General features: G+C 36.0%; 1 protein-coding gene across 1 annotated transcript in view; it reads left to right on the forward strand.

Moving 5' to 3' along the window:
- LOC149226939 (uncharacterized) overlaps positions 1-26,643 on the forward strand; it is a 199,245-nt gene that overhangs the window by 112,995 nt on the left and 59,607 nt on the right. Inside the window, exon 2 of the mRNA XM_089380363.1 lies at positions 1,833-4,802. Coding sequence (XP_089236489.1) covers positions 1,833-4,802 — 2,970 coding nt within the window. The remainder of the gene's footprint in view (positions 1-1,832; positions 4,803-26,643) is intronic.

Genomic DNA, 26,643 nt, shown 5'->3' on the forward strand with positions numbered 1-26,643 from the left:
GAAGTTATCTTCACAAAAGAGATTAAAGGGGAAGTTTGAGAATCTTTCCGAAATTTTGTCAAAAATAAATAATAAGGCAAAAATTATATGATAGGGGTTTCTGTGTAAATTATATTATTAATTAAAAGTATTGTCAGGAGAAGTTGAAGAATCAGATTATGGTTTGTATGTTAAATAGGGAGAGAGAAGATCCTCCAACAACTATATTTGACTAAAACAGCTATAATAGACCAAGAAACGACTATATTTGACTAGACTGGACCAAAAAATACAGACAAAAGTTTGACTTAACTTAGAGATAGAAATAAATAGGTTTAGATCGGAAAATGAAAAATAATACCCAACAGTTCACCATGATACACACACCTTAAAATCTGAAAACCAGTGCTCCGAAAAGCAGGTAGGAAATTGTGGGGCTTGTACACCCGCGTAATATGGACGAAGGGAACCTGATATGTACGTTGAATCCCCAGATTGGTTGCCCAAAGGATGGCTTACAAAAGCCAAAGTTAGAAAGAGAGGCATCACCGCAGGCAACATAGGTAAGGTACTGATGCGAACTTACTTGCTCTTCACTGCTAATTAATATCATCTAGTGCTCAAGCTTATCAATCAATAAATGAATGGAGATCTAAAATACAGACAAATTACTTTATATAAATCTAACCACACTTATAACAATGTATCAGAAGTTCCCTAACTTTAGCGAAGTGTATAATAAGAAGCGTATGAAGCTATGAAGCCATTCAAACTCTCAGATCCTTTCAAATAAACAATACATTATTGTGGCAGACAGATTTTGGATGCATTCATATTTAAATAAACCATAGATTATTGCCGTTGACTGAGATTTTGGATGCATTCATATTTAAATAAACAATAGATTATTGTGGTAGACTGGATGCATTTTCATCTAACCAATCAAAATGATATTACAAGGAGAAAGAAAGCTCCCAATGCGTTTAATGGACAGCGAATGGACCAGAGAATCCAAGGATAGAGGGTGCAGTACAGGGGCATTCATGTTCTTATTTCTGACGACCGCCTTTAAGACTATCCTTCTTTACTTTCCAAGTCAAAGAAGAGAAGAAAGAAAAAGGGTTGCAGTAAGCATGGCGACCAACTGATTGTCCAAGAACGCTGCATTGAAGTCCTGTCGAGCAATAAAATGGATCCAGAAGCACTAGGGCTTGTGATAGTCAACCTAATTATGACGTTTGTGTGTGGAATGCAGTGGACTGCCCCATTTTCCTTTTCGTTTCTTTATACGAAAGTTCTTGTTCTTTGCCCTAATGGCTGATAACAGATGCAGTTGGAAATTGGAATTTGAGGAAATAGGAGACCCAATCATTGAAGGCTGGAATGTCTAGATGTGCGCTATCAGCTATTCAACCCATTGAAGGATGGAATGTGTAGATGTCTAGAACGCTGCATTGAAGTCCTGTCGAGCGATAAAATGGATCCAGAAAATGGATAGTCAACCTAATTATGACGTTTATGTGTGGATTACAGTGGACTCCCTCATTTTCCTTTTCGTTTCTTTACACGAAAGTTCCGGTTCATTGCCCTAATGGCTGATAACAGATGCAGTTGGAAATTGGAATTCTAGGAAAGAGGAGACCCAATGATTGAAGGCTGGAATGATTGCACTATCTGGTATTCAATCCACAAACCATTGACTCAATTGCATTGGCATTCACATTAGTATTGTTTTTTAAGACAATTTCATTGCCATTAGCTTTGCAGGAGAGGATTGATTTTGTTGGTTTTCCCTTTTGTTTTTTCCAACTGCACTGCAATTCTAGGATTGTATTTGAATTGTTGAACCCCAGTATTCATAACAGACACCGCAAGTCCATTGTGTCAAGATAAGCAGAGGCCCAACAACATGAGGGTACCTGAAAATTCCCAGAGTAGTGCATTGAGGGCAATTGTGGTTGCCCTTTTGGTGGTTCACCTTGATGGGCTTAATGAAGAAGGGCATTGTCTTCTTGAGTTTAAGAGAAAGCTTGATCACTTCAGTAAGTTGAAAAGTTGGGTGTCCACCGATGAGAATCCCTGTAATTGGGAGGGTGTAGAGTGCATAAACAGTACTGGTAATCCTAGAATACGGTCCCTCAATCTCAGTGGTATGAATTTAACAGGGAGCTTGTTCCCCAATATTGCAAATTTGACTTCTCTGAGAGTTTTTAACGTTTCAAAGAACGAGCTGTCGGGTGAGATGCTGCCAGAGTTTGGGGACTGCTCGCAGATGGAGATTCTGGATGTGAGTACCAATAGCTTGCAAGGTAACATCCCTCCGCAGTTAGGCAAGTTAACGTCCTTGACAAAACTTTATTTGTTTGAGAATGACATTGGTGGAAATCTGCCACAAGAGCTTGGTAATCTCTCATCTCTGGTGGAGCTTCGTATCTATACCAATAATCTTACTGGTTCATTGCCTACATCGTTTAAGAATCTCACGAACTTGAAAGTCTTCCGAGTCGGGTACAATATGCTGTCAGGTCCAATTCCCCCGGAAATGGGCGAGTGTGATAGCTTGCAGATTCTTGGATTGGCTCACAATAATTTTCAAGGTGAAATTCCGAAGGAGTTAGGAAAGCTTCGGAACTTAACAACATTGCTATTGTGGTTGAACGGATTCTCGGGTTCAATTCCTAAAGAGCTCGGAAATTGCAGCAAGTTAGAGATGATTTATTTGTATGAAACCAATTTGGTTGGAAGGATTCCAGTGGAGCTTGGAAACTTGCAAAATCTAAAGAAACTATATCTGTATGGGAATAATTTGAATGGAACAATCCCATGGCAGCTAGGGAACTGTGTTTCTGCAATTGAGTTTGATCTCTCCGAAAACATGTTGACAGGATCCATTCCTTCAGAGCTTAGTCGCATTAAAGGTTTGCGGCTGCTTCACCTGTATGATAATCATCTTACGGGAAATATTCCTCGAGAGCTGGGACAGTTACGAAATTTAGAGAGGTTGGATCTGTCCATCAATCAACTTCATGGCAGTATCCCAACTGAATTCCAATATTTGACCTCTTTGGAATATCTACAACTTATTGATAATTTCTTGAGTGGTATAATTCCTCCAGAGATCGGAATTTACAGCAGACTAACAGTGCTTGATCTGTCAGAAAATCGTCTCAGTGGGAGTATACCAAGTCATGTTTGCAAGCTTGGAAAATTGCAACGGTTAAACCTTTGGTCCAATCAGCTGGTGGGGAATATTCCTTATGGTGTGAAGACCTGCAAATCCCTAATGCAGCTGCGTCTGGGAGAGAACGAACTGACTGGTAGCCTACCCGTAGAGCTTTGCCGATTTGTAAATTTGACTACTGTTGAATTATATCAGAACCAGTTCAGCGGATTAATTCCACCAGGGCTAGGGAACTGCAAAAGCCTGGAGAGTCTTCACTTGTCCAATAACTATTTGGTGGGTCACCTCCCGCCCGAGCTTGGGAATCTTTCGCAACTAGTGACTTTTAATATCTCATCAAATAAACTTACAGGAAGCATTCCTCTGCAGCTTGGCGAATGCGCAAGACTTCAACGACTTGACATGAGCAGAAATTCTTTTAGTGGCAGTCTCCCAGAAGAGATGGGCAATCTTCTTGCTTTGGAATTACTGAAGCTTTCTGATAACAAACTGTCAGGGCGGATACCTTGTATTCTTGGAAGGCTTTCCCATTTGACAGAACTGCAAATGGGTGGGAATAAGTTTTCAGGACCTATCCCACCACAACTTGGTCATCTTACAGGCTTGCAGATTGCTCTAAATCTGAGCTTGAATAGGCTTTCAGGAAAAATACCGGCTGAACTGGGCAACCTGAATTTGTTAGAATCCATATATCTCAATAACAATCAATTTGTTGGTCAACTTCCTCCTTCATTTGCAAACCTCTCCAGTTTATTCGTGTGCAATGTTTCATATAACAATCTTACTGGGCCTCTGCCTAACAAAACTATATTTCTCAGCATGTCTGTTAGTTGTTTCATTGAAAATAAAGGGCTTTGTGGAGGGCCAATGCCAGATGCATGCAAACATTCAAATGCATGGCCATCTGCCTTTTCCCCTGTTTGGCAGGAGACGAAGAACACAAGGGGGAAAATTGTGGCCATAATTGTTGGCATTTTAGGGGGGTCTTTATTGATTATGCTGCTGGCCATCTACTATTTTTCCCGGCAACCAGTACGTTGTGCGCTTGTTTCTCCAAAAGAGTATATTGTTCACTTTTTCCCAACAGAGAGCTTTACTTCCCAAGACCTAGTAGAAGCCACAGATAATTTCTCTGAGACAGCTGTGATTGGAAGAGGAGCATGTGGAACAGTTTATAAAGCCACCATGCATTCTGGACAAGTTATTGCTGTCAAGAAGATGGCTTCTCAAAGCCAAGGAAACCATGTAGAAAACAGCTTCAACGCTGAGATATCAACTCTTGGTAAAATCAGACACCGCAATATCATGAAGCTGTATGGTTTCTGCTATGACCAAGAATCAAAGCTTCTTTTGTATGAGTATATGCCAAAAGGAAGCTTGGGTGAGCTGCTTCATGGAAGTTCATGGATATTAGATTGGGATACTCGTTACAAAATTGCCAGAGGAGCAGCAGAAGGTCTTTCATATTTACATCACGATTGCATACCACGAATTGTTCATCGAGATATAAAGTCCACCAATATCCTACTTGATGATGATTTTGAAGCGCATGTGGGAGACTTTGGACTGGCAAAGCTGATTGATGTTCCAAATCCACTGTCAATGTCTGCTGTTGCTGGCTCATATGGCTATATTGCTCCTGGTACGTTCTGTCTGCACCCGGACTGAATCATATTTACTATTTCTCCGTCTTTCACTAAGAAACACGCTATTTCATTTGATGAGTTTCTAGTGCATGGAGATTCCTTCCATGCACTGACATATAATTCACCATTATTACTCAAGAATATGCATGGATATGTTTTTACTGCATGAATATTGCTTCCATGCACGATTCTTCTATTTTTTCTATGCTTAGGGAAACCAAGTTAGGGTTAACAACAAAATTAGGGTTTATGATCTTCATTCAGGTTACCATTTTTCTTTTTTACGCAAGGAGACCATGTTAGAATTAGCCACGAAAGTAGGGTTTGTACATTGGAAATAAGTTGGATTTCTTTTAATTGAATGATTGTTTCAAAGTTGCAGTGAGATTAATATTTATCATATCCAGCATTCCAATGTTGCAATAATGTTAAAATCTGGTGATGGGCTCCAATATTCATGGGCTCTTTTCTAAACCTGGTTCATTCACAGGCTTTAATCGTATATATTTGGGAAAATAGGTAGGGTACCATTTTTTTTAATTAATTAATAAATAAAGGAATTTAATAAAATATAAAAGAAGGTAATTATAATCCTAGATAGTTTAATCGCTTCAAGGAGTGTAGTTTGTATGGCCTTGTTGTGTTAATTTAAGATGTAGGTTTAAATTTTGGGATGTTTTATGCTGGTGTTTATAGATATTGGTTTATTTAGAAGTTATTGTGGTAGTAGTTATTCAATAGGTATCAATAAATGATAAATATCAAAACACTCATTTTATGATTGAGATTATTTTTTTATTAAAATTAATTAAATTATAATTGTATTTTAAATTAGTGTTGTTGCACCCTTTTATAACTCTTATATGGAATAGATGTTGTAAGTTAAAGTTATATTTAAAAATAGTACAATAATAATCTAAATTAATAAATTTAAAATAGCCAGACAAAAAGTTTAATGTCTGCCATAATTAAAATACATCAATCTGTACTTTATTTTTACATAACTTAACAAATGTAAAGTAACAAAAAGTAAAAAAACATTAATATTAATAATTTTCCTTTTAGTATAAGGAAGAAATGTAATTTCTTCACTACTTAATATGGAAATGATAATAAATAGTATTATTGATATTACATTATATCAAGTAAGATAATTTTATATCTACTTTATATAGAAGAAAATAAAGTAATTTAAATTAAAAAATCTCTTATATTTTCACTTTTATAACTAGAGAAATGTGTAATTTTTATAATTAGGGAAAGTGTAATTTATTTTATTTCTAATATGAAGTTGATTTATAAAATTTTAAAAAATATTAATAACAAAAAAAAGTTTAAGATAGAAAAAGTTAATATTTTATTTATATTTATAGTTTTATGTGGTTAATGATTATATTATATTTTAAGAAAAAGAATTAATAGTATAATTTATTTTATGAATCTATATAATTTTAAATAGATTATTAGTTAATTTTTTTTTATGTAATTTACATATGTTTTATTTATTTAATTTTTATAAGTTTTATTTATTTAATTTTTATGGAGTAGATTTTGAGAATTCTGAAAATAAAAAAGATTCTGAGAATAGATTTATATTTATGTGTCATATGTACAATATTGAGGGAACTAGGGTTTTCAGTTATATCTAAGGTTTTGCTTTATTATGAATAAAACAGTTTAGATTTTGTTATGGTATAATTTATATATAGTTTTTTTCCTCCAACTTTATTTTTTTATATGGTTAGCTGGAGATCATAGTTAAGAAATTCAAATTTAATTATAAATTTAATTTTATATAAAAAATATTAATTAGGAAAAAATAGAAATCTGCGCGTAGGTAGTAGGATATTGGATTGTGCACGATATTGCATTGCGTCTACGATATTGCACGCGTTTTTATTTTTAAATATTTAGAGTCTAATCAAATGGTATTGAGAAATGTTATCATTCTTTTATTTCTTAAAAGACGAGAAAGTTCGAGAAAGTGAGATGAATTTTGATTATTCAAATAAAACTTTTATTAAATAATAAAATAGGAGTTATAATTTTTTAAGGAAAAAATATAATGATATTATTTATTTAATTGTTATTAGATGTTTTAAATATTATATATTTTTAATAAATATAGGGGAAAAATTATATAGAGTAAATGTGTTTTTTATTAATATATATTTTTAATTTTATATAGGGTGGGTGTATTTATGATTATGTTGAGTGGTTATTTATTAAATGTGGAAAGGTGTTTATATTTTTTACTAAATATAAGTTGAAAATATAGGTAAAAGAAAAATTAAAAAAGAAAAGAAAATATAGCTAAAAAAAAATTAATATATTATTATATTCAGTCTTATTGTTTATTATGAAGTTGGTTTTGTCAATACATTTTTTTGTTTTGAGGTTTATTTTTTTTCTTTAAAATTCTTTTATTGCGTCATGCATTGAAATATATGGGGATTAATGGTGGGTCATGTGATCCCTCTTTTGTGGCACCAAGTCACATATGCATGATATTGGAGTAAAGTTGGGATGGAAATAACAAAAATACCAAGGACATCACTACGATTGGATGAAAGTCAAATGAGTCAAATTATCACAAGGGGTCATCATACTAATGTTAGTTTTTAATTAGATTCAAAAATATGTATTAGTTATTATCTTGGTTAGATTGAAGTCAACACTACTTTTTTAGAGTTGCAAGAGGTTTTACATGGTTGAAATGGTGGATGGAGGGATGAGCCTTGTATTCAACATTATTTCTTATATACCTAGTGGTTGCCTTAATTGACACTCCGATATTCTAGTAAGACAATTAGCTTTTTGATATTATGGTAAGATGGATTGATGATCATGGGAGATTCTCAGTAACGTAACTAGAGATGAGGAGGATGCATCACCCATACTGCACATAGGCAATATAAGGAGAGGGGAAGACGCCATAGATGGATTCATTATGAAGGTGCACCAAGAGAGATAATAGTAGCAGTATGAGTTAAACGCTTTGTAAATTACCATATATACATGTGACTATTTACAATGGAGATTGAGATGGTTGCAACTAGTTCGAGGTGACATTTCATGTTTTTTCAATGGTACTTTTCTTAAGAGCGAAAGGATGATTTTGTTGGGGCCTTATATGTGCCTTAGTTGGAGGTAGTGAATTTATTTTAATAATGTATTAATGATTCATTTTATGGTGTAGAGATAATAATTAATATTCACTAACTTTATGATTTTATGTACTTTTAAAAGGATAGTGAAAGCAAGTGTTATGTAACGACTTTGGAGTTTTTTTTCTCCCTTATAATAGAGTGGTATGATAAATTTTGACTTTATGTTTATGATTATATTGTATTGACTGAAATTGAGAGCAATGGGATAGAGAAAGAACTAGGATTTTGAGCTATGTTGCTTCCTTTCTTTTCGACCAAAGAGGGATTTATATAGTTTCTCTTTATCATGAATAAAAGAATTTAGATTTTTCTATATAATAGAAACTATGCAATAATTGGTATTTGACCTTATGGACATATATCTTAGTTGAAATCATTTTGGATGTGGAGAGCACCACTAGCACATGGAACCTTGGCTTGTGAATCAACCCCTTTTGGACACACTTTTTGGGCTACTTCACTCTCAACATTGAGGTTAGCATTTGTACATGGAATCATGGCTTATGGATGTACATCATAGGTACATGTATTGAGTAAAATGCTTCTCAAAAGAGGATTGAGTGGTAGGATCTTCTTTAGTGATGTAATAGGGTGAAAAGGGCTCATCAAAGTTAATAATACTATAGGTATGGAAGCTGTAAAATGTAACATCAAATCATTCCACTATAAGATATTACCAAATGAGGCCCACTAAACACTCTGTTTTTTTTTTGAAAAATATGTCTTATATTTACATAAAAATATCTACAGAAAGAAATTTGAAAAACTAGAAGTGTATATACAATGGAAATTATAACCTATTCCTAGAAGTGATTGAAATTAAAATAAAAACATAATACTATATATGATGAAAATACTAGGCATCCTTGACCAACAAAGCACCCTTAACTAGGTATTGATGGCATAGCTCATCCCTCCACATTGTAATATCCCTCGCATGATCCCCAAATGGTCTTATAAATGTACATATGATATTTAGGATAGTGAGTTAGATTCTATTGAGGCCTGCATTCTTTTGCGTGTATAAATGTGTTAGGCAATTCGGCCAATTCACATATGTGTTTTAAGGCTAGGGTGCATGTGTCGACAAAGCAAAGAGCATGTGTGTTAATAAGCCAATGAACCTAGTGGGAATGATATGTAAACATACTAAGATTAATAAAACAACACCACGACTATAGACCAAAGGAAAAATGAGTATGGGGGGCTAAGATTAAATCACGAGAAAGGAAAAGAAGTTAGGGATCTTATCAAGGGGGCTAAGCCACGAAAACAATATGTTATCCCTACCCAATATTATAAAGGTAAAGTGAATTGATATAAAAATATAATATTAGAATATATTACTACAATATAAAGTAAGGGGCCCCATGTCTATAAAAGGGGAGTTCCCCAATTCAATGGGAGATTTATCAGGAGGGACATGTGTCCCTATGCAAGGTCCTATTGGGTACATGAAAATCCTGACGGTAGCAGTAACTTTTGGAAGCCATAGGGCTCTGAGACGTACTTGGTTGGCCCGATTTGGAAACCCTAAAGGGTAGTGGCACAACCTAATGGACTGTGAGTACAGAGAAGGGGGTGCACTTCTTTAGGTTTTGTGGGTTAGTGGGGAATGTGAGCCTATTGGTTAGAGGCTACTAAGTTTTTGTACCTTGGCCCTATTCATATTCAATATTGGACATGTACCTAGCTTGGATAGCCATTGACATTGTTAAGTCATGACCCTAGCTTGGGGGTGACCCATTTCTTAGAGAACTGGAACAACATGGTATATGGATGGGTGGTGCATCCAAGGTTTGCATCAGTCGGTGAATTTTAGCAAATGTGATCTCAAACTTTTTTATGCTATTTATGGTTATGTTATTTTTTTCTATTACAATATCAATAGAACTATAAGCAACAATGCCCAAGATTGGTAGCCAAGGAATGTTACAAGCGGTATCATAGTGTAGGTTGGAACATTGGGCATGCAAGGACCATGGAAAAACACAGATATGAAATGCCTAACAAGTTTGCAAATATTTTAAAATACCCTTTACATGAGATATAACTTCAAGAAAGGTAATAATAGTAGGAAATGTGATCCAACACTATAATAGTAATTCATAAATGAGAAAATTGTGCAAAGATGGGAACATGAAAGAAGCATTGAACAACCTACATTATGTGAATGAGTTGGCTATTGAGATTGAATTCCACATATGCGACTATTTCTTTCCAGCATATGCCAACAAAATGATTCTCATACAAGCCATGTGTCTCCATTCCTTGATAGTTTCACTTGCAATTAAACAAGAAATCATTTTAGCTAATAGGATTATAAATACTATACTAAATGTGGTAATTTGGAAGATGTTCATCTAATTTTATCGCCGAATGAGAAATATCTCACGTTTTATCACCAAAAGTAACTGATAGGCATTATGTTGGACTATTACATATTTCCTCATGTTCTCAAGGCTTGAGTTGGTTTATTAGCTCTCTCACAATGCAAAGAGATCCATGCCTATGTAATGAGAACCAAGTTTAAGTCTCATACACATATAAGAAATACCCTTCTAACTACATATGTAGCTTGCATGAATTTAAAGGATGCACACCAGATGCTTAACAAAATGTGTCCATGATTAAAGGCCATACAAAAGTTAGTGTTGGTAGTTATGGGTGGAATTTTCAAAGATTTATCGAAAGAGTTAGTGTTTTTAAGCATCACTTCTCTTGAGTAAGCATTCTAGATTGCATGATTCCATTAGTTGGTCATTATACCTAAAGCACCTACAAGATGATCAACCACAAGTATGAGTTTCACACTTTCTCAAACTTTGTTTCTCAGAGAAAGATATGCATTTCTTACAAGTTATGAGCGAGCTATCCATCTGATAGAACTTAGAAGTAGGAATGAAATCTTGAAACACCGTAGAGAAAAATGGGATTTAGTTTGTTTCAAAACTCATCTCCACCATATTTGTGATAATAATAATAAATTTATAGCAATACTAACATTATCAACACATGAATTCTGTAGATTTTTCTCTATAAAAAAACTCATTGAAATTTTATATACCATCCATCCATCAAGCCATAACCCTCCAAACTTGAAACCTTTTCTTTTAAGTATAGTTCTATTAAGAACTAATTGCTTGCCATGTTTGAGAATTGTATATACTTTTTATTGTTAAGTACATGTGTCATCTCATGCAGCCAGAACTACTCTAAGGATGACAACTCTAATTGTATTTACAACTATGTAGAAATAGGGCATACATTTAGACCGATTATTGGAGGGGAATCACACTATCTATTGCTACTCTAGAATATATCATATTCACCTATCTAAAAATAAAATAAAAAAACCAAGCGTCTGCACATTAGAATTTTTAGAATGTCATAGATATGATATCTACAACATGAAACGTTGGTGTACTTAAGAATTTGGAATGAATATTCCCATTCTATCCTATTTAGTTCTTCGTACCCATAGATGGATTAGTTAATTTAGTTTATCGTGCAAACAATCCAAAACTTATAATATTGTTGATGTTGATGCTCGAGAGGTGGTAGCACATTAGTTTTTTTAAGGGAGTCACACAGGATAAAATAGTTTCCATAATGAGAAACAATTAATAATATATGACCCAAAAGTTGATAGAACAATAGAAAATTACATGCAAGAAGACAAATTATGCATTTTATATCAAAATCAAAATTACATTACATTGAGTGGCACCTACACCACATTTTCCTTAATAAGATATTTTGATAGTGTAAATTCTCAATTTTATACTATACATATTCCTTGCACAGGGTTGTGACTACAATAATTATACTATCAAATTCATTTTGTTGTAAAAACAAATTTCTCATAAGTGATCTTGATGCATTCTACGTTGTACACTATATTCTCAAATTTGGTAGGAATCATATAAGGGAATGTTTCATGTGACATTTTACCAAAAATTTAAACTTGCACTTTTTTAGTGACAATTTAACCTCTACCCTTATCATCATTTGCCAATTATGACTTCAAATATTATAATTTGTTTCAAATATAAAACATTATTATATAGTTACTTGTAACTTATGGAGTGTATGCTAATGTTTTTGGCTAGTGTTTTTATTTCCCCCTTTCATTGGTGATATGGGTAAAAATTTTGGGGCACTCATATTTTTGAAATATTCTTCATTCCTTTCTAGGACATATTTCACTCCTATACAATCTAATGATAAAATAGGATGAAATATATTTATTGAAGGATTCAAAATATGATAAAATATATTTGTCCAAGGACAAAAACAACATTCTTCAAGAACAATTTGATTATTTAACAACACCAAGTAGTATATCATGCAATGTTAAAATAGAAGAGTGAAGGTTTTAGCCTTGTATAGAAATTACCTACAAATGAATTCTTAAAAAAATAGAAAATATATAATGGTCAAAGAAGACAATATACCTAGATATTTTTCTTCTGGAATCTAAAACTGGGAAAACTAGATTGTTTTTCATTATATTCATTTCAATGTTACAATACATTATGTACATTCTGAAACATTCATAAGCTCCTAATCCATTAACCCTATATTAGAACATAACCATAGTTTCCTTGACCAGATCAACAAAATACCATGGGAAAAACTGTCATGCCCAAAACGATGCATAAAAAACCATGCGCAAAACCATGGGTGGGTCTACCCACCATCATTGGGTTTTCCCCCATCCTCGGGTTTGCCAAACCATCCTTGGATCTGCCCCCATCCTTTGGTCCACCCAACCATCCTTGGGTCTGCCTCAAAAAAATTACTTTGGGGCACTGCCTTGAATCTTATGTAGAAACCCTATGGCAGGGGGGAATGTCACCCCCTTGCGACTCCCCCATAGTGCCTGGTGCGATGTAACAATGTATACATCTAGTCTTGCAGAAAATATAATATCAACGTCAAGCAACCTTACCTATACAACATATATGTCAAATCAAACATTAGTGGGAAAGCATACATGAAACTTTTTGTCACACTAATCTCTGCATCTATATACACAAAACTATGTCTACAAATCATTGATATTTGTCATGCTAATATCATCATTCAAGTTACTGTCACCAAGCGAACAAGTATATGTCCAACATATAGGTTAGTGTTAATGAAATAAGAAAAAATTGAGAGGATCTCTGCAAACTCTCATGATAGTCACCTATAATCATTTAGCTGCTACAAAAAGCTTCTATAAAAAGATCAAACACTTGAGTGCAAGAAAAATACAAGAGTCTCTTCCATTCAATGCTCATTCTGATCTCAGCATACACATTATCAATGCAACATATTAATCTTGGATCTTTGCAAAACCTCACTATTCATGGATATCTGCATATCATGACCTATGTCACAATGCAATTCACACAATTCTGTCATAGCAAGCAATAAATATCATATCTCTACATAAAGCAACTAGCATACTTTGATATCTACATATACATTATTATAAACCACAACAATATCTGCATACACTAGAAAAAAACACACCGATATCAAGCCTATGTTGCTCCTTTCTCTCTTCATTCTCTCAATTAGATCTGCAACAAAAACATGACGTTAAGTCCTTCAAATGTTCATCAGTCCAATAGATATTCAAGTAATAAGAAATTAATTTAGGACATCCATCAGATATCCTTTAAATTTTTCATTGAGGAATAAATCTGAGCCTCCTCCTGCACCCTGGTGCACAACTGTTCGAAACAAGACACAAGAAACTTAAGGAATGCACACACTAACTACTCAATATTCTTCTACTTTTATAATCTATATCCATTTCAAATACTAAGAGAAAATCCCATGGATTTGTTGATAGGAAAATTTGACAGGATCAAATGGACCTTGCTTGAACTTCCAGAAGATTACCTTGGGAAAAAACCAGGGTTTTAGCCTTAAATTTTTCTTTTTTTCGTGCTTATAGGTAGTAATGCACCTCTCCCCTTTAGGAAGTTATTTATAACTCATTCCTTGAACACAAAACCTGCATTACCCTAAGTGGTAATGCTCCTCCAACAAATTTAACTCGTGCTACTCTGTCTCCATGCCCTGAAAGCTGTCAAAACACAATTAAACTTTGCTCTAACTTTCTCGAACTTCTAACATGTCTTTTCCAAATCCTAGGGGTCATGTCAAGTTTTAATAAGTCTTTAATAACACCTTAAAAAAGTCATTAAAAATTCTTCCATTAGCCACCTATGTCCCCTTAGTTGTCCTTACCTTCAAACGACTCTAATCCTTGTCCATTCTTCTACAATTGATCCAAACCTTGAGATAGATTGTGAAACTCATATGTAATAAATTAAAACATCTATGTAATCATCTGGACACTTGTAATACCTTTATAATTATGAGGAAACATTCTCCAACCTTGACCTAGCTAGGCACATCAATTATTCATGCATATCAATAGTATCATAATGTGAAAAGTCATGACATAATGGACAAGTTGACATCCATATTGACATCAACTACAACACACTAGTCATAATGCCAACAATACCCCCCTTTGGACTTGATGTCAACCTCTTGCAAAAGACCAAGTCCTTCCCCCTCCCCCTTTGATATGAAGGGAAAAGGGTAGAACCAAGTCAAGAGAAGTAATCCCCTTGCAACGATCAACACTATAAATCTGATCTACTGATGTGAAGAAAAGAACTTGGCTATAAGATATCACTCTAATCAACACCATGGCCTGACTAGGCTCCCCTTGAGCATTTACTGGGCCTTCTACTGATATACAATATAAATATAGGGCTTTGTAAAGTAAATACATGGTTTTACATAATCATATCTTTCCCATAAGCATGACTAACACAATCAAAGACTCTGTCATCCCAAGTTTACATCAATCACCCAAAGCAACAAGGGTATATACATGAGATGACATGATAGGGCCCATACATGATTGAATTTTATAATGTTTACAACATGGTTCACTTCTTGACCAATACACCAAAAGAATGAGACAATGATGGTACACGACTATACAAAATACATGACATCCATCAACAATAACAATATGGCATATGATATCACGAGGATCTTAGCAGCAACATATGTTAAGTTCTTATCAACGTATAAATGAAGACCTTTTACAATATTTCAAGCAAGATAAGACTAATCAACAACATGAACACTCCATAGCAACAACCCAAGCAACATATATATCTTTCCTCCTCAACAATGAATATGCATCAAATAAGGATTGTAGGAAGACCCATCTAAAAAGAAACAACAATAATATGAATTCATCATAGATCATAATTCCAAACACCATATAGGAATCATAAATAGTTTGTAGTAAACCAATGTTAGATAAGTAGTTGCAATGTTCCTTGGTGCTAAGGAAATACAACGCCAATAATGAATTATGAGAAGCTCATGAGAAGTTCCCCCTGGACCTATGCGAAGGCTCCATCATCCATCATGATCATAATTGATTTACCAAATGAAACATTAGTATCATCAAAAGAATGATCATCATAATAACACATGGATTCATCATTAAAGTTGAACCAGTCAAATACAACACATGCATAGCTCCCCTTGAGATCATGCAACATTGGTCTTATAGACCTAGTTGTCATCAAGCTATCATATGCCCCACATGAATTTCTACAATACTTTTAGAAATAAGCATCATATTTAATATACCATAGTGGAAAATATCTTTCCATACTCTAAATATGAAGAGGATGAACTTGAATTCTTATTTATGCCTAGATTTTTATTTATGAATCTTTTTTCTATAACTTTTCCAGCATCTTCTTCTATAATTTTTCCTCCAATTGATGTAAATACAATTGTATGCCCTTTATCAGCTATTTTTCCTATACTTAGAATATTCTACTTTCAACCAATAATACATTAACATCTTATGTAATCTTAACATCATGATCACCACTACCCTTTCCTAACACCTTTGTAGGTGCATTATTTCCAAGAATAACTTTACCACTCTTGTTCTTCAGAGAAATAAATTTTCTCTTGTCTCTAGAAATGTGATGACAACATTCGCTATCAACATACAATTGGTCTTCTTCTTCAAATGTGCACTGAGAAAGGCCACACTTCACTTGTTCCTCTTCCTTTTTCTTAATATGAGAAGTTCTGGTGGATCCATCTTTTTCAGGTCTTTTGATAGCAATATTCTTATCTGATTTCTTGCATTGGATGGAATCTACTTGTTTTCTAAAATATGTGTATGAAGTCATTGACTTGATCTTGCATTCTTTTGGTACATGTCAAAACTTATTACATGTATAACACCTTACATGACTAGAGAAGGGGCAAGAGAATCATAATATTTATGCTTCATATTTCTCTCATTGCAATCAATAGATTTCTAACAAAATACATTGCATGTAAAAAGTACCCCTTAAAGAAACTTGAGTACATAGAAGCTGATGATATAGCTATGGAGAGACTATACAATCTACTTTTTCAATCAATGGCAATGTGTCTAAATTTATGATAGATAAAACATTCAACATCATTGACCAAAGGAGAGAATGGATTTGTATTTATATTTTTGTCATACTTATTGGGGGTAAATGATTTCCTTTGAAAATTCAATTTTCTCGGTTGCTGGTTGGGTTGACTTTTTAATTCTTTGCCAGGATTTTTAGAGTTTTCTTTTTTAACCTCAAAATTTCTTGCACAATCTTGTGAGCTAGATTCTCCCTTAACAATTTCATGAAAGCCAAGGCATAATTTGATGGAGGGGAGGCTTCGACTATTGAGAAGATTGTCCAATATCTTGGTACTATCCTGAAATTTCAATTTTTTTTCCTTTTCTGCTAATTTACCATTTATAATACTTAGCTCATCCTCTAGTCTTTGACACTGATCTTCGCTTTCCTTATATTGATTCCTCTTTCTTTCTTCAAATTTTCTTCCTTTTTGCAATTGTATTCTTAACTCAATAATTTCTTCTTTAAGCCCATTCTCTTGTTCTTCAAATACTTGAAGTAGATCCTCATTTCATTTGTTTGACTTTTCCATATCCAATCATAGAGAGATGATCTCAGCTTCAGGTCCTTCAAAATATTGTTTCCTTTCATTAATATTTGTTGTTACTAATGAAATATTTATTGATTAATCATGGTCACTATTTTCATATTACTACAACTTATTCTCAATACTGTTAATCCTTTTCAAAGCAAAAACAAGTTTTTTTTAAGGTTAAATACTTCCTTTAACCTTTCTTGTTCCAAGCCAATAATTCCATATGATATAATAATGGTTGTTTTATGGTCACTGTAACAACCTCGGGTTAAAAGTTCATGTAATAAATTTAATAAGTTAAAAATAAGACCATGGTCATGGGACACGTATTCCAATCTGAATGTTGGGAAAAATGTTCTAGTGGGTGTTCATTTGGTTTATTATGGCTAAGGGGAAATTGGGAAAGGCAATAGCAAAGGATTTGGAAAGTCAAGAGACATTAATTGGCATTTTATTTATGAAAATACAAGAATTTATTAGGAGAAAAGGAGGGTGAAAGGTCACAGGTTGCATGTGAGGAGTAAAATGAAGGAAAATAGAGGCCTAAATGATAAAAATTCTTTTGAGGATCAATTCATAACCTTTTGCCAATTTTAGCTTGGAGATCTCTTTATTCTCTCTACTCTCTCATACTCTTGCACACTTAGAGCATTCTTGGGTCACTCTATCTTTAGGGAAAGGAAGGCAAAGGAAGGACAAGGAAGCAAAGGGAAGCAATGATCAAGCAAGGAAGAGGTGGATCAAGTGGCTACAACGGGATTACTTGCAAGTATCAAGTTGCATGTATGATTTAATTTGTAGCATTGACATGCATGGTACATGCATGTGTGTATTTGATTCTCTTGTTGTCATTGGCATGAATTTTGGTAGGTGTGACATTGGTTTCATCCTTGCCTTGCCATTTCTGGATAGCCATGGTGTGATGGGGTTCTCTTACTTGTTGAGATGGATTGTCGGATGCTTTCGAAACTGAGTAAGGTGGTCTCAAGAAAATCCCAAAGGCCTAGTAATCCTTGTATGCAAATGCTAAGGGTGGAGATGGGAAAATTCCTCATGATTTAGATGGAGAGATCCAAAGGCATCCATGCTTGTATAGGCCTAGTGATCCTTGGATTGGTATATCGTGGGATTGCGTTAGATTCTGGTAGTGTATGTTTCTTGTTTAGGCATACGAATCCCTTGGTAGGATATACAATAAAGCATATTTTTATAGGTGCTTTCTTTGAGCCTAGAAATCCTTGATCGGTTTTAGCGGGATATGTAGTAAAGCATGAGAAGCATGGTCGGTTTTGTTGTGAGTCCCACATTCATGCTTGGAATATGGCATGGGCATGATTGGATGAAAGAAATATTTGGTTCAACGCAATCTATGGTCAAGTGGTACGTAGAAGTCCTCGACTTGGTTGGATTTTGTATATGTTAATAAGATCTATTTTCCTCTTGTGTTCTATGTGTAAATGTGCTTTTTATTATGTGTCTTTAATGGTTGTTATATCATTGATATTTCTCTAGTTATATGCTGGTTATAAGAATGGTTTATCATAGACATGAGTTATGGCTCTCATAATGTTTTGATTAGTAAATTAAATGTAAATGAATGTATGACTTAATAGATGATAATGCGACTATTGTGAGAGAGCATCAGACCTTCTTGAAGAATATCAGATAAGTATGTGGCTCCTATGTTCAGATGCATTTTTATGACCTGTATATTGCATGTGCATGATGTGTTTAATGAAATGTTTGTCATGTTTAGGATGAGTTAGGATAGGTCCTTGTTTAATTTTTACATTATAGGACTTGTTTTCTTTTTAATTATCACTTCTAAGTGTTTCATCAAGTTCTGGGTAGAGGCTTGGGTCTTATCCCTAAAAGAGTGGCTTAAATTCCGCAGTCGTTAGCACATAACTAGCTAAAAAGGACTGTAGTCACTAGGAAGTAGGCCTATGGGAGAAATTGGAGGTTTTCAGCCACATTCAAGCCTTATCATGGGAGTGACTAGAGGTTTAGTTTAGTAAAATGCTAAGTTAACTCAGGGGTTGGGCACCTAGAGTGGTTGGTTAGCTCTTGGGGGTATTATAGCACCTGAGGGAGGTCTGTAAAGTGTTGGTACACCGATTACACTTCCTTAAGGTGATCTAGGAGGTTAAAGCATATCATAGTAACTCTTCATCACATATTTACCCTAGTGTACCGATAAGCTTGGGTAAGTGTGGGAGGAGGGTCTTATAGAGTGGCATCAGAGTGGGTTCCATTCTCTTTGGGTGACATCTAGTTTCTAGTCTCTTTTGGTGATATCTGATACCACAGAGTGGTATCAAAGCAATGTTCACCCCTTGGACTAGATGGGCAGAATGTGTTTGTCATGCATGCATGTAGGTTGTCTATATGCTTCACGTGTATGCATGGTGATGGTCATTGTTGCAGTTGTGTTGTCATGTAGAAGTTGAAGGTGTTGTTGTTGGGATGTGTTGGGCATGAATGCATGTCAGTTGATTATGCATTCATTGTGTATCACTATTATCTATGTGGATGTATGCATGCATTGTCACGGTTATAGTTCCCATGAAGTCATGGTATGCAGTTGGTATTGTCATGCATGGTAACTGGATAATGACTGAGATGATGTTTATATATTGCTATATGATTATACATGTATCATGCTAATCTAGTTGATCTTGCAAACAAGAGATCCTCCCCTGAACAATATTGAGGTATGTTGATTATGTATATATTTTTGTTTAGTTGACATGATATACTTGGAAGAAGAAGAGAAAACATGACTAGCAAGATGGTAGATTACAGTTCACGAGATTCCCACTATAGATGGGATGAGCAGCATGATGATGGGTACTCTCCTGACATAGAAAACACATTGAGAAGTTTGAAGTTAGAAATAAGAATTTGCAAAAAAGATAATGACATAATCATTCCGGCACATGAGAAATAAGAATAGGTTAGTGTAGTTATCCTTTAGAGTTTGTGATATTTGAAAAGACGTAGACTGCTTAGGATCAATCATGGATGGTAGGACAAGACTAATGGGGCATATGGTAGCAAGTATTATGGTGAGCACATGTTGGACATAGATGACAAGATCAAATATGGCAGGTTTTTGGATACGTCAGATGGGAGAGTTGATGGACATAGGTTATATTCTAGTTCTGGTTCTGAAAGGTACCATGGTCATTATTGTTATCATCCTTATAGGAGGAATGACAGGTGATATTTTCTAGATGAGATCAAGAAAGCCAATCCACCTACCTTTGATGGATATTTGAAGAAGGCACAAGATGCATAGGCATGGTTACTCGTGATGAATAAGTTCTTTAAGATGCATGATTAAACATAGAATATGAAGGCTAGAATAGATATCTTCAACCTTAAAGGGAAATAAGACATCTAGTGGGAAGATATGAAGGGATTTAGAGATATCAAGACATAGGAGCTGAGTTAGCATGAATTCAAGAGACTTTTTAGGAAGACATATTTTCCAGAGAGGTACTATGACAATAAAGCTAAGGAGTTCTATGAGATAAAGATGGGATCAATGAAAAATAAGGAGTATATGACCAACCTCCTAGAATTGTTGAGGCATGTACTGTATTTTAAGGATGAGAAAGCCAAAGTTCAAATATTTGTCATTACATTACCCTTACCATTTAAAGATCAGATTGATTATGATGAGCCTCAGTCACTTGAAGAAGTAATTGGGATGTTTAAGCACTGCTATGAGCAATCAAAGTGTAAGACAAAATCTCAACAAGGCTGGAAAGTGAAAGACAAGACTAAAGGTAAATTTCAGCCAAAAAGAACAAGGCCCCAGGATGCAGGTGAGAAAGATAATGTTACACCTTGCAAGAAGTTTAATGGATCTCAGCCTGGAGAACAACAAAATAGAGGTGATGTAATGAGACAGTTGCATTGTTGGACATGTGGTAAGGAGCATCTTAAGAAAGATTGATCACAAAATCAAGGTGGTAGACCTCAGATTTATAATGCATAGGAAGCGCAGACAACTTGGGAATGTTGGGCAGATAATTCCTCATATCTATGCAACAATGGATAATTGGTAGGCAGATCACCAAGAATCCATCATTGAGATAGACGTTAAGCTTTGTGATCAATTTGTTTCTATTATGATTGACCCTGGATCTAATTATAGTTATGTTAATCTTGACTTAGTGGATAAGTGTGATTTGAAAAAGAAGTACATGTCGAATATTGATTAGTGTAGTTGGCTACATGTAATGTCCCAAGAAGGAAATAACAGTGCTAAACAAGCGAATACACATATGACAGAAAAATTCAAACAATAATTAAACACCCATAAAATTGCAGCAGAATTGTGCCAAACTAAGCCATTTTATTATCAAAGGAGAGTACAATGCATGAAATGTATGCAATTGGCTTGCCCAAGAAATCTAGACCATCCCAGGTGAGAAAAATGTTGCATGGATGCAAAGGAAAGACTTATCCTTAATTTTCTACATTGGCCCTAGAAATTCTACAACCGCAGGTTGGAAGAAATCCCTATTTGAGCCACCAAAAGTGCTTAGAAAGTTCTGCCTAATTAATGTTGAGATCTCCACAAAAAACCCAAAAAAGACCTAGAAATATTTTGGCCTATCTCCAAGTTAAAGTCGAACCCCACAAAATGGTGCAAATTCCCCAATTAACTAACAATTCACCCTGTTATAAAAATTAGTATTTCAAGTTGAATATTGTCCATAAAATTATGAAATTTTAGCCATGGACTCCTCTCACAAAACCCAAAAAAACCCAGAATTAGTTTTTCCTGATTTTGACCTCCCAAAATCAACCCCCAAAAGGCATTGCGTAGTCCCTTGTAATTCTACATTGACTTATGCAAAGATACGGCTAAAAACCCAACCTCCATTGCTAAAAAAATTCTCTAAATTTACATCTGAGGTCCTTGTCAAAAACCCAAAAAACCCAGAAATGGTTTGACCTTCCAAAATCGACCCCCAAAAAGCCTTATGCCCTCCAAATCTGTTGAAGCACACTACCTGCCAATACACTAGCAAAATCCTTCTCAAACACTTTAGAGAGGTATCAATCAACTCCACCAATACTTCCCTTATTTCTCTTGGCAAACAATATCCCTTTGGAAGAATGTTGTAATGGCCACAATAGATACACTACTACGTCCTCCAAAAATAAGCATTGCTCGCGTGAATTGAATACAAATGATAGAATCCTCTCTACAAAACTCCTCTAGATGATAATGGATGAACCCCTCTTGGGTGGCAATCGAAGGCCCCCAAAGAAAGAGTGAGTTCTCCACTTGGAAAAATCTTGTGAAACAACAAGTGACCCAACTAAACAACTTGAGCAACAAAATCAAATTCAATAAACCAAGAATGCTAAATGAAGTGTGTTGCCTTCCTTTTATAACTTTCGTGGAGCCTTTCTTCCCTCTCATGCATTTCAAATCATTGGATTAGGGGGTGCGTATTTCTTTTATGGGTGGTCCCCGCATATCATTAAAAAAACAAAATAAAATAAGATTAACTTGCCTCTAACTCCTAAGTCTTTTATCAAAAATCAAATGGGACCCATGTTCACCAAAATTGGCCCCCAAAATGTAGAAATAAATCATGTTCCAAAATAATTTAGTAAGGGACATTATAGTCCTCCTTGCCAAAAATTTCTTGTCCTCAAGCAATGCCTTAACGAGTGCCCTTTCTGACTGTTGATCACCACTGTAACCACCAATAATACCAGAGTTCCAAATGTACCATTGAGTCATCCCCAATCTCAGCACTATCCCGACATGAAGGAATCCCTCGACACCAAGATCTCAAGCCATCCTAATCAATGTGAAGCATGCCTTGATCCACTCTCTATCCAGCTAGCTACAAGTATCAGAAGCCCTCTACATGCTAGCAATAAGTAGAGCATCATAATAATGTAGGACTCTACCCAACTCCCCATGAAATTTCCCTATTGAGTAATCCATATCATGCACTACAAGAGTAAAATCCCGAAGATGTAATCCAATCATGGTGGGATTGAACCCTCGTCTAGCTAGGCCTCCTCTGATCTCCTCCTTTCAATCACCCCGCCACACCGGTGAAGTGCCCCACACCATTAACGAATCACAAAAACCAAATGGAAGATCTAGATGACCCTCCCTTGTAGAACCAACTCATCTCTATGAGTAGATGAACTACGCAGGCTTGTTATACCAGAGTCCCCTGACCATCGCAGAAGGAACCTATCCTACTGACATCGTGATACTTTGGTCATGATTGACTGCCTAGCATGCTCATACTTGAGCCTTCCCTCCCATAACTCTTGGCCATAATCTATGCAATAATCAAGGCTAGGCCAATCTTGCCAAAGTGACTCAACAATGCTAATGCCTATCACTCCATGGCTAGCCCCAATCCTAAGCAACAATTTTCCTCATCTTATTATGAGGGCTTCGATGATCCCCCATGTGTCTGCCTATTATCCTGACCATGATCACTCAGGAGTGGAGCATCCCACCAATCCACTGGATCCCTGGATCCCATAACCATACTAGAGGTCCACAACCCCCAATCATCTCTTCCTATCATTGTGATATGTTTCTAGTTTTTGGGACCCCTATGTGCCCCGTATCTACCTCCTTTAGGTATCCAATTGGTAAGCACCAAGCATTAAGAACCTGTGTCGTGAATATCCATCTACTCTTTGCCTGCCACATCACATGACGAGATTTGCTATCCTAACTCTTGATGATGTGCCCAGGTACTATTGGAAGCCTAGGCATCATCCTTCCAACAAGGAGTACCATCCTATGCACCTCATTCTCACCTAACATCTTGAGCTTTCCAGCTGAAAAAGCACAATGTAACTCCCTCTCAGTCACCTCCCCAAGTGTGAGCGTAGGGGTGGAACATATCCTATCTCGACAGTCAACCATGCCATCCTTAAGCCTATAACCATCAAGTCATGCACCTACCAAGTGTCTCAACTGTAGAGTCTCCTCTCGGCCCATGAAATGTGGTGTCTCATCCAACTACCTAAGGTGAGACTCCCATGCCTCGTTGCCTAAATGGAGAGTGTCAAAGGGCAACAACCAAACCATTTATGACTGTAAGCAACACTGGAGGATGATGGGTGGGTGTGTCCCAAAGCATATGATAAAGAGTCCGCCAAAATGCTTAAGAGTAAGCCTATGGATGACCCTCTCTCCACCTCAAATCTGTTGATAACCCGCTTGAGGCCCTACCTCCACTAAACATGGTGTCCTTAGATGCTCAAGAATGTCTTCATCGATCCTAGGTGAGTTGCATCCAATGGTACACCTACTGTCCCTATCCATAAGTCTCCCTGGAGGCAACACTCCAAGATCCTGTTGTGCCGCATCATGTGTCACATACCACCAAGTACTATTGCACTCCTTGACATGCCACTCTACACTGTAACCTATCCTTGTGCACCACTGGATACCCCCAGTTATGGTTATACCATATTGTACCATCTTGTGTCCTATTTGTGTCACTGCACATATCACTCCCTGCACATCCTCAATGCGATGTGAGTCACTCCTACTACCCTATAGTTTAAACTAGCATGTTGTGGTATACCACCATGCATCTCCATGCTCCTTTGCAGGTCACTTCTCCTCACTACATGGCCCTGCACACCACTAGGTTCTATGGAATAGAATTGGGTCGGTATGCATCATGCCACATCCCTCTATATAACGTTGGACCCTACAACCTAACTCTATGCAGTATTTTGTACCATTTCCTACTGTCATACCACCCTGTAACATATGGTATCCCTCCTATGCCAAAGTGTCCACCATGGAAAATTTTAGGGGCTAATGTTCGCCCAGTGGGCTAATTTTCCATGATTTTTCCACAAAAATATTCACCAATTTCCAATTTTTATAAAAGATGATTCGCCCAAATTTTAGAATATAAAATTATTTTACCTTAAAAATCGCCAACATTATATAGAGACTATATATAAAATCATTATAAATTTGAATAATTTTACAAATATATCAATAAACATTTTATAGTTTGCATATCAAGGATTAGTGAGATTCGCCAATGTTTTTAAACTTCAAGAAAATTTTCCATCCTTAAAATTTTCCTTGTGGACCACCACTCTACTAGTGACCACACAATGACTTGCGTCATGTCCTCTCGTCCATCCTGGTAGACTTGAGCACCCTAAATCCACTCGTGCTAGAGGGGATATCTCTACTATGTCAATCCTTTGTGACCCCTTATCCTTAAACCTCAATGAAATAACATTGTCTCCATACAATATCTAGTTTGGTGGCCAACCCATGCCACTTCCTCCAACCAGCTCCTGCTAGAGAATGATAATCATCTTGCACCCCCATATGCAACCAACAGGCCAAAAAAATCAATGGAGTCTACTCACAAACCACTTGGCCACTAGTGTAGACTAGAACTCCCCTAGGGAATGCATACACTCAGGAACTGGGTTGACTACCTCATCAATGCCATATCCATCCCACATTTATGATATAAGATAGGAAGCCCTGCCTGGATTTCAATGCCAACTTGGGTCTCCGGTACCCTCGATGTCTGAGAGCTCCCGCTAAGATTCACTCAAGACTACGATAAGCGTCCATGACTCTAGCCCACTCCACTGGGTACCAACTTAAGATCTCTTGCCATCCAACCCCAAGAGAGGGATAAAATGCACAAAATCCAACACATAGAACAAGCCTTCCATCCTGCGATTGTTGCACCTTATGCAACTCATGTCGCCTCAACTGACCATCCTAGTCAACACATAAAATTTGTTGGGCAGTCTTTGCATCTCTCTCTGCGTGGTGCAAAGGTAGTCTAGCAATGTTGCAAGCCCCATCTATATAAGCCTAGAGAGAGATACTATCTAGAAGTTCTATAATTTTGTTGACAGTCTGTGCACCTATCTGCTCTAAGTCATTGATTGGCCCTAAAGAAGAGTGCTCGTCCTCCTCCACCATGGGCTCAACATGAGTCACAAACTTCCCCTCCATGACTAGCTCACACCCCTCTATGTGCTCTCCATGTTGTTGTAGGTGACTGTCATCCCACAACTTTGTCATAGATCTGGGTGCCTCTGTACCTATCGGCTCCTCGTCAAGGTTGGTGATGTCTCTCGACCTCTCAAGATCTTGTCATGTGCTACTATCACCTGAAAAATCAATCACGACCACAAATACCTCATCAATGGATACCTCAACAACAAATGTCACCTCCTCGATGGTGGATATGTATGTGTCTCCTGTCACCTCATTAATGGATGGCCCTATGGGTGTATGCTCTATTCTCTCCCCTAAGGTGTCAAATGATGTTATCAAAGAGGTCTCAAACAATATTGTCTCTTGTACCACACTGGGTATACCAATGTGCTCCTCGCACTCTCGCATGTCCTCTACTACATGCTCAATCTCATCCACAGACCGCTCATATCTAAAGCTAGGTCTCCACCAATAGAAGTTCCTCCTAGTCTTACCCAGGGAAAATTTTAAGGATGGAAATTTATCTTAAATTTTAGAAACCTTAGTGAATCCCACTAGTCCATAATATGAAATATATAAAATGTTTGGAGATATTTTTAAAAAATATTCAAGTTTATAATA

The sequence above is a fragment of the Pinus tabuliformis genome, chromosome J (genome assembly GCF_031772625.1).
Source record: "Pinus tabuliformis cultivar Carrire ecotype Pingquan chromosome J, CPIR1, whole genome shotgun sequence".
NCBI classification, from domain to species: Eukaryota; Viridiplantae; Streptophyta; class Pinopsida; order Pinales; family Pinaceae; genus Pinus; species Pinus tabuliformis.